We start from the raw sequence: 13,554 nt of genomic DNA on the forward strand, positions 1-13,554 counted from the left end.
TGTATGCAAGTTAAAATCGTCAAAAAAAATTGTACGATATTAAACCTTAGATAAGTAGTTGTTACAGCCAAAATCTGTTTCTTCCCAAACATTTATTGTTTTCATGGCTTTTATTGATGTATAAAAAACTTGATGACACTAAAATGATAACAAAATAGTAAGACTTATAAACAGAAGAGATGAAGATGAATAAATCAAAACAAATCCAGTAAAGTTGGAGAAACCAAGCATTGATGAGTTGGTAGAAAAAGTAGAGACTAAAAAGAGAAGGATGAAAAAGGAATTGGCAAAACATGCATCATGTGAAAGGCTGTGCTGTCATCCATGGATTCTGTACCATCTGTCCTTTTGTCTTTTTCCCTCAAGGAGTGAGTTGGAAATCTCACAAACCAAACATATTAATGGCACAATTAGGAAGTAATATCTTTTCTAGACTCTACTTCAATATTTATTCACATCACATGTTTGACTTACTGTGACCTGAAATGGGTTCTCAACATATACTACTTTAAACGATATTTTAAAAGGTAAGAAGAAGATAGAGATTTCACCTAAATAATGGTAGATTTTGAATCACTCTTGGTATAACAAGTTTAACTTATACAATAGATACTACTTCGAGATTAAAAGAGAAAAAGAAAAACTCACAAGAATTGCCTGCTAATTCCAGGTTTTGTTAAAAGAAATACAACCAAAACTGCTGAGGGATGAGATATCCTGACTGAAGATGGTAATATTATGTAATCATCTCTGATGTGCGAGTTCTTGTATGGGCGCTACTGGAGATGACAAAGTTTCACCTATAACTCGTAGTTTCTATGAGTAATGGTCTGAAGAGAGAAGTGTATATGATGATGATGACTGAACGGTTCACCTTTTGAAATCTTGGTTCTGGAATGGCTCCAACATGCCTATAAATATTCTTTTCCAAACAACTCCTGTATTCGCAATATGTACAACTTAACTGATGAGAGATATCTGTAACTGAAGGAAACTAAACAAAATGGTGTGGATGGATACTGCAATTTTGTAACGATTTAGTGGCTTCGAATTGTCCTGCACGTCAAAGATTTAATAAACATTAGCAAAGCAGTCAGTCCCCTCCCCACAAACACAGGACGGAAATGGATGAAGTGAGATTGAATGAAGAGACGAAAAGAATTTGTAAGGTAAGGTTTTGGATTGTTTGTACCTTCCCAAACGAGAGAGCTCGGGTTCTGCTAGAAGCATGTCCTGGAGACTTCTCATATTCTTCTCTCCTTCAGTAGAACTATGAAGAAAAAACCTTTTGGTTTAGGCATGCAGAAGGCAATTTTGCTTCTAATTAGAGTATATGATCACTAAACTTGCAACCACATACAGGCGTCAATGATAACTTGTTGAGAATAGTTGAAATTTCTTTTGGACTACCTTTTATATTTTAATGGAAATCCATTACATTCATGTGATATATATCTTCCATTAGTTTATTTTTCATAAATCCTTTTCCATATAGCATACCCCAGAGAACCATGTTCATATTTCCATTAGTTGTTAAGTTTTCAACTCAAAAACTTGAGCATTACTGCCAGGCTCCCCACGTGGTTCTTCCAAACTTCACTTTAAACTTAGCGTTGGAAAGAAACTTAACTAAGAGAAACTATCCAGCAAATATGATATGATATAAGTTGCAATGTAATTCATAACAAGGATAAACAAGATGACCATATTACCTGAAAATGCGATCAAGTGTAAGAAGTCTGTGATGAAGAGCATAATCATTGCCAACATAGGTAACTACCAAGCTACCGGCATCAGGATGAGGCCAGCTTCTTGAGGTGGGAAATCGAAGAATAAACGTCCCAGGATCTTGAAGACCTGCTGGACTTTGAAGTGATAACTCAGCTTCTTCCTTGGTAATGAATCCTTCAATCCACTTAGGTGATAAAGAACTCCACATTGCATTTATCCATTGTCTGGATAAAGTAAAAGCTACAGGATATAACCAACACCACATTCTTTCGAAGTTCTCTTGGGCCAGATACTCTTGACAACCAGAAATTCTTCTCAGCAACTCAAAATCCTGAAATTTATCAACATTAAGAAAATAATAAAAGATAAAAAGCTCTTTGATTCAGAGGCGAGTCTAAGGGAAATCTGTCTGTTGAAAGCTCACTCAAAGTCCTAAACGAATTAAGTGCAATAAGAGTGCAGACACCAACTCCGAAAACAACATAGATAATTTTGAAGTTGAAAGAATTACAAAAAGTAAATTCTTCCTCGAGAACCAAGAAGAGAGGAATACCTGCTGAGTAAGAGATCTAGAGCTGCAGCCAGAAATTCTCATGAATTGCTCTTCAATCTCAAAAACAACATTCTCCCAATGAACATGATGCTTATTTTGTGAGATTGAGTTCCAAGCTCGTGTTCCCTCCTCTATTAATTTTCTTGACATTAATATTTGATGCCTGAAAGGAAAAAAAATTGTAAGTATTCTTTACTGGAAGAAAATCAGAATGAAATATATTCCTTACTGGAAGAGTATTAGAATAGTGTATAAGGCAAAAACTAAAAGTTACTTCCAAGAAAGGTTTGTCATGGCAAAGTAATCCAAGGACATCCAAGTTAGCATGCATAACTGTATCCTAACAATGGGAAAAGATACTGAAGCAATTCAAACTCAAAGTGAAATTGTATTGATGCAACACATAAAATTTCAAATACAGGGAAACTTTTAATTCTTTCAGACTGAAAATATTCTGATGAACATTATTGCAGGTCTGCAGGTATGTTACAGAAATCCCAAAATAAAGGACAACTTCCAGACATCAACGAATGAAGATTACCTGTGGTGCAAGCATCCAGAATATAGAGAAACATGCTCAGCAAATTCCAAAATTTCTTCCTGTGACACAGAGGTTGCAATCTCCTTGAGCAGAAGTGACCTCTCAGATAAACCTCCTAGGCAATATTTGAAAATGTTCACATCTGATATTGGATTTCCATTGGTTCTAGTTCTATTTAGAACCGAGTGCCTTGCTTCAGTGCTTCCGGAGTCTGATGGGGAGGCTCCAGTCGATCCATTATTTTTGGATCTTTCTGTTCTTGAGCCAAACCCATTTCCAGCCTAGTGGAAACAACACTGGTTAACAATATATGACTAAGGGGAGTAAATAGACAATCAAAATCAAAAGAACTTCTTCATAATGCAACCTAATCATCCTTGTCTTTACAAAAAAGTCTGCTTTAAATGATCGGTTATCCATTATTAGAGTGCATGTTAGTTTAGTTCAAAGTCAAGAAGTAAATGGCAAATACCCCATTAGCAGTAAAGGAATGAGAATTGCATTCCTCATCTGGTTGCCCTGATGAAGGATCATCGATAGGGGTTGGTCTATCTTGCCCTAATTTAACCCTCTTCAATAGTGGACTTGGCTTTTCTTCTTCAACTGAAACATGCTCATGTTCTGAGGTTCCATTGTCCAGACCAGATGACCGAGATACATCTAGTGGATGGAAGGTAGATCTTTTCAACATCAAAGTTGACATACGAGTGTTTCGACTCCTTGATATACAGCGAATTGGAGAAGAGAGAGCCTCGAAGAAGGGATACGCCTCAACTCTAGGTATACAAAATCTAATGCGGAAGAGCTTGTTATCACATTTAGAAGATAACTGAAATCATAAAAAAGAAAAATGTCAGAGAGCCGCTATAAGCCTACAACACAAGCTGAGAAGAACAAGGCAGAGGAAATCTAGTTTAGACATAAGATAGAATTTTCTGTTCCTCAGTGTTTCCCATTATATAATATTAATTTATCTTTTAAAAAAATGATTCCTCATGGCAAGAAAAAGTGAAATGCACAAATCAATTCATAACAAAACTGCCCTCATGGCGGTACAAGAGTTCCCAGTCAAGGAAATTATGATGTACATGATTCCTAATTAGCAAAACTTTCAAAGACAAATGACAGAATAGCCATATACTGGGAACCATAATCTTTATGTTCTTCTGAAGAACTCGAGAAAAAATCTCATAGTTATTATATAGTTTTGCTGAATGAAAATTAGTTGTTCAAGAATTTGAATATTGAAGTTGTGCAGACAAATATCTTCAGATTAATCTTGCGTATTTGTATCTACCTGAGATATTTTTAGCTTAAAGGAGGCACGCCCATGCAACAGTTTACTTGGTCTGTCACTGGATGCAAATTCAACACCATCATAGCTTGCCAAAAGGGGAGCTTCTTCATCACCTGACTTCTCCACAGCTTCCCCGCTGTCAGCATAGATGAGGGAGGCAACAACCTGTTACATAATGAATAACAGTTCCAAACTGAGTGTCAAGATGTGAACCAAACCTAATTTACCACTAGACAGATCATATAATATCATTGGCACAAACCTCAAGTTCCTTCAGAACTGGCTGGCCAGAGGAATCTAACAGCATAACATCCAGTGAAAAATTTCTACGACAAGATGGCTGTGGTTCGCAAGGAAGAAATGAAATTAAAAGTGATAAAAAAATATATATATCAATACGGCAGAAAGCTCCCTAACCTTGCCACCAACTATATTCCAGATGCCATCACCCCCCTCTTCAATCTCCATGGTAGAAGAGTTGTCAATAAATAATTTAACAGGTAGGTCCTGGCATAATAGCAGCATATATGAGAGAAAAATTCTTGATTTTGGCAAGAAATTCAGTTAGTTCGTCTTAAACGTAACATCAAAAAGATAGTCCTGCTGCACCTCAGCATAATGATCCCTGATCAACGAAGCTGAAGGCAAAACCTTTTCATTATGAATATATCCCTGTAAGCTGATGTCTTCACCATTGTTGCCTAAAACAATCGTCCCCAAAGCCCTTGGAAAGGTGTCTTCACTGAGTGAAGATGACACAGGCTTTTCTCCAACCATTTTTCCATCAATATGCAGCCTGACAAAATCAGTGGAGACCTGGAAATGTAAAGTAAGAAAGTAAGCACCTCTAATTTAGCTGGCACATTTTCCAAGGGGGAGAAGGGCAACCAACCATAAACGTGTGCAGTGTAGTTAAATATTCGTGTATGAAGTTTCATTTCCAATATGCATACTCATAGCTTATGTGAAATTAGTTCAAACCACAAGTTCCTCCATTTTACCTCCCTAGACCCAAAGTAAAAGACGACTTGTTTTACCTTCAAGAACTCATCATCTTTGAGATGATACCATCAAACCGATAAACCTCTTATGATAAAAACTATCTTTACACAGTTCTTCTCTGATTTATATGTGCAATTATATCTCTGATTTATGCTGAAAAGAAATGCATAAACAGTCTTGGATACTAACTCTTGTTTCTTTCTCCTCACCACATCCACCATCTACAATTCACATAATGGAGCACAATTGGATACATATCTTCCGCGATCTGTCACTTCTCTGTCCCGATCTTTAATTTTATTTTAGACAAATGTTTAATAATTTTTCATAATCATGTTCTAAGTTTAGAATTGCTATTCCTTAATGTATATTGAATTCCCATTCTTCATTTCCTAGATATTGGCACAACATATTTGGTACTCTCAACCTACATTCAACTTTAAAATAACTATCCCATTTGGTCCACCAATCTGCTAAGTTCTTTATAATAAATTGCTTTCCCTAAAACAATTTGTAACATATTTCAAACTGAAAATATTTATCACAATAAGTGTAAAGACCTATTTAATCAAATTACACAGTTTAGAAAATATATATTAAGCTGCAAAACTGGGCAAGTCACGGGGCCAATAGTAATGCAATATACCTCACATCCAATGTGAACCCATTTTTCCATAGGAAAATCGACATCTAGATATTCATGTGGAACTACATTTGCTGAAGAAGAACTGCCAGGGCTGGAACCTTCATCAGCTTTGTGTAAGGTGGTCAAAGGCATAATCTTCAGTCTATTCCATTCACTCAGAATGAGAAAAGGAGTCATGCTTGAGGAATCTAATTGCACCTGAAACAACTCATCCAAAACAAAGTGGGAAAATTAAAATGGTTAATCAAAACATCTCTAGATTGTTCATAACATCCTTTTAACCAGCTCAGCAAGCTAGAAATTCAACCGATTGACATAAGAAAACCAAGGAAGTAAGCTTATGGGGAAATATTTTTTGATGAAGGAACAATTTCATTGAGTTAGCTCATGTGGAAATATGCCAATCAACACCCTATATGGCTATATCGAATATATTGTCTCTCACAGTGAAATAACCAGATTTTACCATGAAATCACTAAGGCTCCACTGGATGCTATTTGGTTATTTGTTTTTTGTTTTTGAAATTAAGCTTATAAATACTCCTTCTAACGAGTTTCAAAGGTAATCTACTATTTGTAGTGTTTTAGAAAAGTCAGGACAAGTTTTTGACAAAATGAAAAGAGTAGTTTTTTTCTTATGGAATTTGGCTAAGAATTTGCGTGTTTCTTTAAGGGAGATAAAAACCATTATGAAGAAATTGTGTGAAAACAAGCATAATTTTCATAAACTAAATGGTCATAAAATGCTAATCAATAGTGATCCTTGCATTTGAGTTAGGAGAAGAGTTCAATATCTATACACATTTCTTTATAATGGTTTTGCAGAATATCCAATGTTTCATTAAAAGTCTTAAACTTTGTAGAAGCACTTGACACTGAAAAGCAGCTAACCATGTGGCTCTCTTAGTATTTACATGATCAGAGCAAAGAAATGATGCGCTTATTTCAAAAGACCCAAAAAATTCCAAAAGAAAAAAACATTAGAAACACCTGGAAGAAAACTAAGCAAACACATACACTAAGCTGCCTGAAAAATACGGTCCTGATGTTCAGAATGGTCATTACATATGAATTTGAAAGATTTGATCAGATGTACTAAAAGCACAGAGCAGCCAATCTACCAACAAGGGGTGCTCACAAAATCATAGACAAAAAACAACACATGACAATGGATACAAGATCAAAAGGGAGGAGAAATTAGGAAAAAGAAACAAAAGCACAAGTAGAGTATGAGCAAAGTTAAACCTGTTGAAGGATTGAAACAGGGAATGTAGTAGAATTCATAAGATAAACCCAAAAGCAAACAGTAAAACACCCATCGTCTCCATCAAATTCCAGCCGCAGATTCTTGAGCAGCGAGTATTCGTCGCTTTCATTCACTTCGCTGCCCATGATTCTCCTCACTCTTTGAACCCACAAACTCAAAAGGGTTCCTTTCTTTTACCAAAAACAACCCATCAAAGACGAAACTCCATTCCCACCCTCGACCCTTTTTCTCTTTCAAACCAACGACTTTACCATGACCTCTCTCCTTCTCTCAGGTTGTTCGATAAAGCGAAACGCAGCTTCCTTCTGACGGCTGTTAACGGTTGGTGCAGTGTTCCGATGGCGCTAGGAAATGGGTTTTCATCCGGTGGTTCGATCTATACGGTACACAATTCAAATGACCGGTTGTGATTTGAAGTTTGTAATTGTGTTTTGATCTTGTGGCATGGAAGAAGATGATTGGAAGAACAAATAGCATGGTGTTCATATATAATGGTAGTGCTACTAATTTGGACACTCCCCTCCCTCACTTTTTTTACCCTTTTATTCTTTACCATATGTGACGATAGAATCGAATCTTTGACATTTTAAAGTGAGAGTCAATTCAACGAATTAAAATTGTATTGACGTTTAGATTATCAAGGTGTAGACATTTTTTTGACAATTATTAATCTTTATAACTAAGATACTAGATTTTCGTCAATGTGTCTACATTCTCATCGATATTTCTATATATTATGGGTTTGATGTCAACCTACGAAGGAAATCGACATTTCTATTGTATTCTAAAAAAAAACCCACGAAACGTTAAGGAAAAAGAAATGTTGCTAATGGTAAATATAACATCAATATTAAATATTTTAATTTGTTTTGAAATTTTTGAAATATATATTATTCATCTACTTTTCTTTTAAAAATGTTTATCATAATGGAAGTTTTGTCAATGTTTTAGACGTTAGTGGTAATCTTTATGCTTTAAATTTATTCTATTTTAGTGTTTACATCATTTGATCATATACCCAAACATACGCTAGAATTAAATAGTTTCTATAAATTTATTGATTTTTATTTTTGACGTTTGGTTAAGAATTCAAATGTTATATAGAAAATATGAAAAATCGACTATATTTAAACATTTTTCTATTATAATATTTTAAAGGACAAAAACTCATTCTAGTCTTTTGTTTATTTAAAAGAAATATCCATATACTCTCAAAAGTTAAGATAGTATAGCGGTGACCAAATCAATGTTTTTGATGTATGCCAAATCCAAATTCATGCTTAGGAGATACCAAATTAAATTCATGCTTAAGAGTATCTCCTAGTTTGAAATGTGTTTAAGAAAAATAGTAGGACTTAGAAAATACAAATTTTATTTTTTAAAAATATAATTTAATCTTTAACAAAGATTTGAAATATCAATATCTATATCTTTAACTTTCGTCAAAAATGTCTATGCAAATATGACGGTTCGGTAACCTTTTTGAAAAAATTAGAGATGGAAAAACTTAAAAATTAATGATATTCTTCAAATCTTAAGGATATTTTTTTATTTAACTCGTTATTATTTTCATGAGAAATTTATATTTTAGAAATTTGCAAAAATTGTATGTTTTAACTCAGCCTTGTTTTTATTTTAGTTGGTGAAAAAATTAATGAAAATTTGAGTCGATAGGAATATATTTTAATTTTTAAAATTCAAAATATATTTACAAAACATTTCAATATTATAAAAACAAATTTTTTCCATCCAAACAAAACTTGAAAGTTAAAACCATTTTATACCCAAACTATTTGATTAGTAACATTTTTAATAATTAATTTATCTTTAGTCGCTATATATATATATATATTGCGAATTGGAATTAAAATTTAAAAGAAAACCGCCAGAAAGCATGGGGATGAAGAAAACAAGCTTCAAGCTTCCCTTGGCCTTGATCGTTTCTTTTGGATGTAACAATGGCCGCTCTCTCCCTTTCCCCCTCTCTCAACCATTCACAATCCTTTCCCCCCATTTTTACCCCAAATCTTTTTGTTCTCAGTCGGTGAACGGCAAATCGAGGAACAGTACTGGCCACCGGGAAACCAACGACACCCAAATGAAGACCCAAAAGCCAATTTCTCCTTTTCGATTGTCTTCACTTCTTCGTCTCCAAAAGGACCCAACGCTCGCTCTTCAACTCTTCCTCAACCCTAATCCCAGCTCTTCAGAACCCCCCAAACCCTTTCGTTACTCTTTACTTTCCTACGATCTCATCATCTCTAAGCTCGGACGTGCCAAAATGTTCGATGAAATGGAAGAAATCCTCCAACAGCTCAAGCAAGAGACTCGTTTTGCTCCTCACGAGGTCATTTTCTGTAATGTCATTGCCTTCTATGGCCGAGCCCACCTCCCTGATCGTGCCTTCCAAGTGTTCGAAAGAATTCCATCGTTCCGTTGCAAGCGGACGGTGAAATCTGTAAATTCTTTGTTGGCTGCATTGTTGAAGAATCGGCAACTTGAGAAAATGACGCAAGTTTTTGTGGACATTAGTAACTATGGCTCCCCTGATGCTTGTACTTTTAATATTTTGATTCATGCTGCTTGTTTATGTGGTGATTTGGATGCTGTATGGGGAGTGTTTGATGAAATGCAAAAGAGAGGTGTAAAACCGAACGTGGTTACTTTTGGGACTCTGATTTATGGGCTTTCTCTGAATTCTAAGTTGAAAGAAGCATTGAGATTGAAAGAGGATATGGTGAAAGTGTACATGATTAAACCTAATGCGTCAATATATACTACTTTGATCAAAGGATTTTGTGGGGTTGGAGAATTGAATTTCGCTTTCAAGCTAAAGGAGGAGATGGTTACTAGCAACGTAAAATTGGTCTCGGCAGTTTACTCTACTTTGATCAGTGCGCTCTTCAAGCATGGTAGGAAAGAAGAAGTTTCTGACATTTTAAGAGAAATGGGAGAGAATGGGTGCAAACCTGATACCGTTACCTACAATGCCATTATCAATGGACATTGTAAAGAAAACGATCTCGAATCTGCACATAGAGTTATGGATGAAATGGTGGAGAAAGGGTGTAAGCCAGATGTGTTCAGTTTCAACACAATCATTGGATGGTTATGTAAGGAGGGGAAATTAGATAAAGCAATGGACTTGCTTGAAGATATGCCGAGACGAGGTTGCCCTCCTGATGTGTTATCATACAGGATAATTTTTGATGGGCTGTGTGAAATGATGCAGCTAAAGGAAGCAACTTCCATACTGGACGAGATGATCTTCAAGGGTTATGTGCCTCGTAATGAAAGCATAAACAAACTCGTAGACAGGTTGTGCCAGGAATGCAATATGGAGCTGTTGTGGATGATCTTAAACAGTCTGGGAAGAGGAAATCGCATGAATATGGACATGTGGGCTAGAGTTGTTGCTTTTGTTTATAAGGAGAACCTATCGGAATCCTCCAACTTAATTGACTCATTGATTAGTTGATTTCATAGCTCTATCAGGGACAGTCTTATAATATCCATGTTTAAACTCTTTTTAGTCCTGTCCTATTCCTATCTACCAGTTTGGACTTCCTGTCCTTTATAGGGTAAGAAACTCAACTTTCATCTCCTTAGTCTAGGCATCTCAAAACGAGATGTCGAAGTGGATATACAACACACTCATGAAATTGGTTTTGAATAAGTCAGAACGGAACTTACTAGCCATGTTTTGTATGAAGAACTAGGAGATAGAGATCCTAGTTCTCTATCCATGCAGTATTCAACCGACTATAGCACCAACTCTGAGCACATCTTTCTAGTTGGAAAATGAGAGAAGGCTTTATCCCTTAAAAATACATCTACTTTGATCAGGATCTCTTCGATCTACTTGACAATAGTCAGAGTAATGCGAGTCTCTGCAATGGCCCTATTTCTTAAGAATATAAGAATAAGGGGAGCAGCTATGAAGGGTCCTATTCTATTAGGGCTCAGAGTCAATTTGTCCAGATACTTGCTTCAGCTTGTGTTCTGCCTAGCTGCATTATATCTGGAACAATTACTCAAGATGGGGTCGTCTATCATGTTGAACAAAGACACGAGAGGTACAACCCAATGAAATTATTTTCATTCAGCCCAATAAACGTGTACATCTTTCGAGAGTCCTCAGTTTATAAGCACAAACATGTAATGATTACGGGTTTCAGTTACAGAATTCGCAGGCAGGTATGTTAATATCTTCACCATCACTTATCTGGCTTCAATTTCAGTGCCGCACTGCAGAAAGTTTCATTTACAAGTCAGTTCTGACAACCAGCAGGTAGTTAAGCACACAAGCACGCCAGCAACATCAACTTACCTATTGATGCAGTAACGTTTCCCAGTTGGCGGCGGTCCATCGTTAAATACATGGCCCAGATGAGCATCACAGACAGCACAAAGAACTTCCTCTCTAGGCATGAAAATGATGGAAAGGTCTAGCTTGGATTTGACATTATCACCAACAGGTTGGTAATATGATGGCCAACCAGTTCCACTGTCAAATTTAGTAGATGATCTGAAAGAGATAATATTCACACCATTATTGGAAATTCTATGAAATAACAGTAGCAGACAGAAGTTACAAAAAGAGTCAAAATATTTACTCAAACAGAGGTGTGTCACAACATATACAGTGGTATATCCCTGCCGTTTTGGTGTTCCAATACTCACTGAAATTGAAGAAAAAAGTTAAAAAGGAATCAGAACTGTGATCAATAGGTGCGTTATATTGAAGATATTCATTGAAGTATACCCAGTAAAAGCTCTCTCAGTTCCCTTCTGACGGGTAATATAAAACTGCTCTCCCGTGAGCCGCTTCTTCCATTCATCATCGCTTAAAGATTTGTAATTCACGGTGCCAGCCTCTGCACCAACAGGCAACTAAGCTTCTTCAATGTTCAAAATCAAAGTCATGCACAGCATCAAATTGGTAGGAGAAATTCTCTGTCTATGTAAATTTTCTCATGCCACGCCATTGATAATCATTACTTGAATTCATTATATCATAGATCAATATTTAGTAAATCTCAAGTTCATAAAGGAAAAGGAAAAACCTTTGATGCCATCTGGTTTCTGGGAAGAGGAGGAAGAGCAGCCCATTACTCTGGTAGAAGATGATGAAAGCTTTTTGTTTTTGATTGCTCTGAAACTTGGAGGAGAAGAAAAAGAAACAAAGTTGAAACTTTGTTGGGTTTTTGAAGTACTTATAAACCCAGTTGGAAGAAAAGATAAATTCAAACTTCTGGCAGCCATTGTCGACATATTAAAAGGAGGAAGGAACTTGGGCTTTTAGTTTTGATTCAAGTACTCACCAGCGGAGGCCCGAGGGGGGAGGGTAAGGCTCATGTAGTGAGGAAAATTGATTAAGAAATGAACAATCTGCAATCTCAGACGCATGATGGAGTGTTTTAGATGATTGATGGAGTCTGGGTGGTTGGATTGAACGCTGAAGGGGCATTTGATTGGGTGGATGAGAAGTTGCCCTGTCGTAGCTTAAGTGGTCTTGTGTTGGCCACGTTTATTTTACATGGCGATGTATGCCTATCATTCTTCCATATTGAATACACTCTATTTTTATTTTTATTTGGTTAAACTCATTTTTATCGATGATTTTATTTATGGATTAATTCTAATGGGTCTCAATCACTCTATTTTTTTATTACATTTACTTCAAATTACGAATACATCACATTCACTTTTATCATTATTATTAACAAACAGTAACTAAAATGATAAAGATAATGGTAACAGTAAATATGATAACGAGGTGTGATGACATGTCAAAGTTGTAAACATAGCTAGGTTGGCCTTATTTGTTTCTCCAAACTCGGAGTGTTGAAAGTTGCTATGGACAGCCTTTCACTCTTTGGGATACTTTCAGTTATTATTAAATCAAAGCAATATTGAAAATATAGTCTACAAAATTTGCCAAAGAAGAAAAGAGAGGGAGAAGGGTTGGAAAGCTTGAAGTAAAAATGTGAAAGAGAGAGAGATAAATAAGTAAATACAAATAGGTGTATATTGAGATTTTACATTGAAAAAATTAAGAAAGTCATATGAATTATTCATGATTCTGAAATAAAACAGCATATAATCAAATAATATTTTCATTAATAATTTTGTAGAGAATTAACAAAGCATAGATCAATTACTGCCGGAATAATCAAACAAAAAAGAACTCGTCGAATAAAATACTTCTATTTTAAAAATAAAATAGTTTAGAACTAAATTTATTATAGATTTTTTACTTCAAAAAATAGACTAATATTGGTGTTTTCGAGATAAAGTCATCAAAGACAAAATTTTAAATTTTCATATTAATTTGTATCTAATTAATTTTAAATTAGGTGTGGTTTAAACCAATGATTAAAGGGTTTTTTCTTTTCTTTTTCTTTGGTAATATTACAAGTTCAAAACTTAATATATATATATATATATATATATATATATATATATATATATATATATATATATATATATATATATATAATATATTAGATAAGTA

General features: G+C 35.2%; 3 protein-coding genes across 4 annotated transcripts; 1 reads left to right on the forward strand and 2 right to left on the reverse strand.

Moving 5' to 3' along the window:
• Positions 1-541: 541 nt before the first annotated feature.
• On the reverse strand, positions 542-7,497 carry LOC101219900 (SH2 domain-containing protein B). 2 transcript variants are annotated; one of them, XM_031884725.1, is made up of 13 exons: positions 7,016-7,497; positions 5,771-5,968; positions 4,732-4,938; positions 4,540-4,629; positions 4,385-4,462; positions 4,123-4,287; positions 3,298-3,654; positions 2,826-3,106; positions 2,559-2,624; positions 2,285-2,447; positions 1,713-2,062; positions 1,193-1,270; positions 542-1,056 (listed from the first exon to the last, which is right to left on the reverse strand). In XM_031884725.1, the coding sequence occupies exons 1-13, from the start codon at positions 7,160-7,162 to the stop codon at positions 1,038-1,040; spliced, it is 2,199 nt and encodes a 732-aa protein (XP_031740585.1). In that variant the 5' UTR covers positions 7,163-7,497; the 3' UTR covers positions 542-1,037. The 2 variants fall into 2 exon arrangements, with proteins under 2 accessions (XP_031740585.1, XP_004146076.2); XM_004146028.3 differs by lacking the exon at positions 2,559-2,624 and having other exon boundaries at positions 7,016-7,495.
• Positions 7,498-8,901: 1,404 nt separating this feature from the next.
• LOC101220136 (putative pentatricopeptide repeat-containing protein At1g53330) lies at positions 8,902-12,642 on the forward strand. The gene has a single exon (XM_004146029.3). The coding sequence runs from the start codon at positions 8,932-8,934 to the stop codon at positions 10,513-10,515; it is 1,584 nt and encodes a 527-aa protein (XP_004146077.1). The 5' UTR covers positions 8,902-8,931; the 3' UTR covers positions 10,516-12,642.
• On the reverse strand, positions 11,115-12,687 carry LOC101203253 (peptide methionine sulfoxide reductase B1, chloroplastic). The gene is made up of 5 exons (XM_004145962.3): positions 12,104-12,687; positions 11,803-11,914; positions 11,654-11,719; positions 11,368-11,565; positions 11,115-11,285 (listed from the first exon to the last, which is right to left on the reverse strand). The coding sequence occupies exons 1-5, from the start codon at positions 12,309-12,311 to the stop codon at positions 11,255-11,257; spliced, it is 615 nt and encodes a 204-aa protein (XP_004146010.2). The 5' UTR covers positions 12,312-12,687; the 3' UTR covers positions 11,115-11,254.
• Positions 12,688-13,554: the final 867 nt, after the last annotated feature.

Source organism: Cucumis sativus, chromosome 4 (genome assembly GCF_000004075.3).
Source record: "Cucumis sativus cultivar 9930 chromosome 4, Cucumber_9930_V3, whole genome shotgun sequence".
Lineage (NCBI taxonomy): Eukaryota > Viridiplantae > Streptophyta > Magnoliopsida > Cucurbitales > Cucurbitaceae > Cucumis > Cucumis sativus.